General features: G+C 31.5%; 1 protein-coding gene across 1 annotated transcript in view; it reads left to right on the top strand.

Annotated features, from left to right (window-relative positions):
* LOC107654282 (myotubularin-related protein 4) overlaps positions 1-3906 on the top strand; it is a 75957-nt gene that overhangs the window by 29529 nt on the left and 42522 nt on the right. Inside the window, exon 3 of the mRNA XM_016441306.1 lies at positions 2926-3042. Coding sequence (XP_016296792.1) covers positions 2926-3042 — 117 coding nt within the window. The remainder of the gene's footprint in view (positions 1-2925; positions 3043-3906) is intronic.

Genomic DNA, 3906 nt, shown 5'->3' with positions numbered 1-3906 from the left:
CTGGTTCTGTAAAAACCAATGCCATGCCCACGGTGTCAGCTGCTGACCCGTCCTCCCTGGGATGAGAAAAATTCAGAGACGTGTCTCAAATAACAACTTTAAAAAAGTGTCTTTTTCTCTAGAAACTGATAGATGGAAGATTTAGAAGAGTTTTGGTCAAGATGTCTGAAATTAGCACAAACGAAACTTTACAATGGATGTCTGAAAAGGCATAGTTCACACAAAAATGAAAATTGTCATAATTTACTCGCTCATTACTTTCTTTCTTTCATGGAATATGTTAACATTGCTCTTATCAATACAATGAAACTGAATATTGGCACATACTTTCAAGCTCTAAACACAAAAAAGTGTGACTTTTTCATTTTTGGAGCGGTGTTATTTTTGTTTTATTTATATAGTATTATAGAATGCATATTATTTTGAATTAGCTTTTATTTTTACATTTTAAGTTTTCATCTTAATTTTAGTTTTATGTGTTTTTGTCTTTTTTTATTTAAAAAATGTTTAAACATTTATTAGTAGTTTTATTATGGTTTTGTCATTTTTTTAATTTGTTTTTTAATATATATTTTTTTTGTTCAGCTTTATTTTTTTATTCTAGTTTTCATTTTAGTTTGAGTTGGTTTTAATATTTTTGTTATGGTTTTGTCTTTTTTTTATGTTCAGCTTTATTTTTTATTTCTCTTTCAGTATATTTTTCGGTTTTTATTTTAATTTGAAGTTTTAGTATTTTTTTGTTATGGTTTTGTCTTTTTTTTTTTTAAAGGGTCATGAACTGCATTTTTTTATTATTTCGTAATGTTTCCTCAGGTGCACTTATAATGTTACTATGATTTTTACATTAAAAATAAAAGGCCATTTTCTACCCTGATTTTAGCCCTCTGATTTGCACGCTCTGTTGGAAGGGGCGTGTCTGCTGCGAGACTTCAATGGAAACGCCCATTGCTATGATTGGCTGACATACGAAATAAGTAGAGCTCTCTCGAAAACGTTTACTACATTTTTACTATTACAGCTGTTGATTAAAGCATTACGTTTAGATCTACTCCCGTCGCAGACTGTTGAGCGCATTAATGCAGTGAATGCTTTCATCATAACTAACAGTGCTCAAAAATAAAAAATTCTCAATTCGTGACCCCTTTAACTGTCACCCGTCCCCTCTGTGGGACGCCTAAGTTTACTTCACTATATTACAATTAAATCCTAATCTAATCATGACGAACTATATATTGTTGGAAAGGTCTAAGACTCCTAAATAATTTTTACCAAAAACATTGGTAAAATATCTATGAAGGAAAAGTAATAGATTAATTTATGACAAGAGTGCACCTCAAAAATCTACATGATAACAGGATTTCTGACCTTTGTCAAAAAAAGTCTTCTTTGTTGCCTTTTTCTCTATCACACTTTAGAAATCATCAGAAATTATATATCAGTTGAAAACTTTAAATCTCAAAATTCATCCTTTGAAACCCATTTTAAAATCAAACACTGCATTACCATGAAAATGGTACATCAATATCATGTTACAAAATGTTTTCGTTCATGAATTATAAAAATTTAAGTTTGGATCGTGCACTTTCACGTCTGTTCAAAAATGTGAGTGACAGTTAAAGGGTTAATATTTATGTTTAGCTTTAATTTATTTTTTTTATTTGCATTTTAATAATTTTAGTACTTCAGCTTGTTTTGAGTTTATCCAAAATAAGTTTTTAAACTAATATTTGTATTTTATTTTAGCTTTATTTCAAATAACGAAAACTTTTTTTAACAGTTTTAAGTTTTATTGTAAAACGGATGGTTCCGGTCCTTGATTCTGATTGGTTGAGCCAAGTTCGAAGCTGTTGTAAATTACTAGGGATTGTAACGATTAACCGCGAGCCGGTTGAAAATCGATTTAAATATGTGACGATTCAAATCGGTTGAGATGCTAAACAAATCGCGATTCAATTAGGGGTATATAGTTTCACAAAACTGAAGTCAAACCATTCTGTTTTTGCTTCAAATTTCGAAATTATACAATCTAATTTAGATTAAAAACTGCTCATGTTGCATGTATGCAGCATCTTTGTTTGGATCATGATTAAAATGCAGTGGTTGCCTCTAATTTTAAATGGAAAGAGCACAGACAAAGCCTTAGTTTGTTTATATGAAGAGATTTATTTTATTTGTGTTACTTATTTATTTGATTTGGGGCTTGTTTTAAAATTTCAATTTAGTTGTGTTATTTACATTTACATTATATTTAAATTTTGTTATTTGGCAAACGCTTTTATCCAAAGAGACTAACAAATGAGGACGATAGAAGCAATCAAAACCAACAAAAGAGCAGTAATATGCAAGTGCTATATTAGTATATTATTATAGTGTTATATTTCAATTTCACAAAGAAACGTGCAGTATTTTGTCCAAGCAATAATCAAAGGACACATTTCATTTATAATTTGTCTCAAATCTCATTTTGTTAAAAAAAAATCGTGAATTGAATCGAATTGTGAAATCAAAATCGTGAATCGAATCGTGAGTTGAGTGAATCGTTACATCCCTATAAATTACTCTACAAACATACACCTTTGTTTACATCTGTGTGTTGCTCGTCAACTCTGTTGGAACCACAACTGATTCTGAGGAGCTACATTGTTTGGCTGAAGAATACTGTTTTTATTTAGATCATTACACTTTATTTGCTCTGTTTTATTTTGTGAAACCTTACTACGTATATGGAATAACCGTCACAGACGCTGAAATCACTGCGAGCGAAAACCGAACCCGTGCCATTCATTCACACAGAGACACACAGAGCATGCAGAGCTCGACTGGACTGGCTGTTGTCCAGAGCTTATTAATATATCATCATTCAGTCCTGTAAATGTGTTCACACACAGTTCAATGGCATGTTTTTGTGTTTTCCTGTCTCTCCAGGTCCCGTTCCCTGTCCTGCAGGGCGAGTGGGTCGAGTTCCTGGGCCGTGCGGACGACGATATCATCGCCATCTCCAACTACAGACTTCACATCAAATTCAAAGACTCCATCATCAACGTAAGAGCAAACAGCAGCACAAGAAAGAGAGAGCGAGAGAGTACAGCTCACTGAATTACAGTACAGCCTCTGCTTCACCTCCTTTGATAGCCGTCCCAGCTGAGGGGCTCGTCTCCTCTTATCCCAGTGAAAAGAGCCGTTCTCTGAACACAGTTTGATTTCTCTGATCTCAGCAGCCCTTGACCTCACAGCTCTGGAGGTCTGAATACAGAGTGAGCTCTTTCTTTTCACTCGCAGCCTCCCTGACGTCAAGCATGTAAACTGCTGCTGGCGTCGCTGTTGTGCCTTTAGCCAAGTTGAAGTTTAGAATACTTTCAAGTCAATTTAAGTATAGAATGCAGTCAATTTAAATATAAAATACACGTGTTCAGGAAAAACTGTTTTGAAACAGCCATATTTTTCCAATTAACATAGCATGATCATAAATATTAATGCAATCATCTAATATTTGAATATTTAAATGTACGTATGTGTGTGTGTGTGTGTGTGTATATATATATATCTATATATATATATACTTTGATTTTTTATATATTTTTTACTATATATATATATTATATTATAATATTGTGCTTAAAATATATATAGCTCATTTTCAAATATAATTTTTGAAACATTTGATATCATTGTGTACATACATGCATACTACATTATATATACCTCAATTTTTAATACATTTTTAACATTATGTATATTCTAATATATAATAATTAATAATATAATAATTAATAATTCACAATAATATTGTATTTAAAGAAATAAAATATAAACATCAGATGACTGGCTTAAACTAAAAAAAACTAGAAATGAACTGAAATAAGTTTGTTATACTAAAACTGAAATCAAAGCTAAACAGGAATATTA

Source organism: Sinocyclocheilus anshuiensis, unplaced genomic scaffold (genome assembly GCF_001515605.1).
Source record: "Sinocyclocheilus anshuiensis isolate Anshui unplaced genomic scaffold, SAMN03320099.WGS_v1.1 scaffold163, whole genome shotgun sequence".
In the NCBI taxonomy this organism is placed as follows: Eukaryota; Metazoa; Chordata; class Actinopteri; order Cypriniformes; family Cyprinidae; genus Sinocyclocheilus; species Sinocyclocheilus anshuiensis.
Note: the sequence above shows the minus strand (reverse complement) of the source record. Positions and strands in the feature narration are given on the sequence as shown.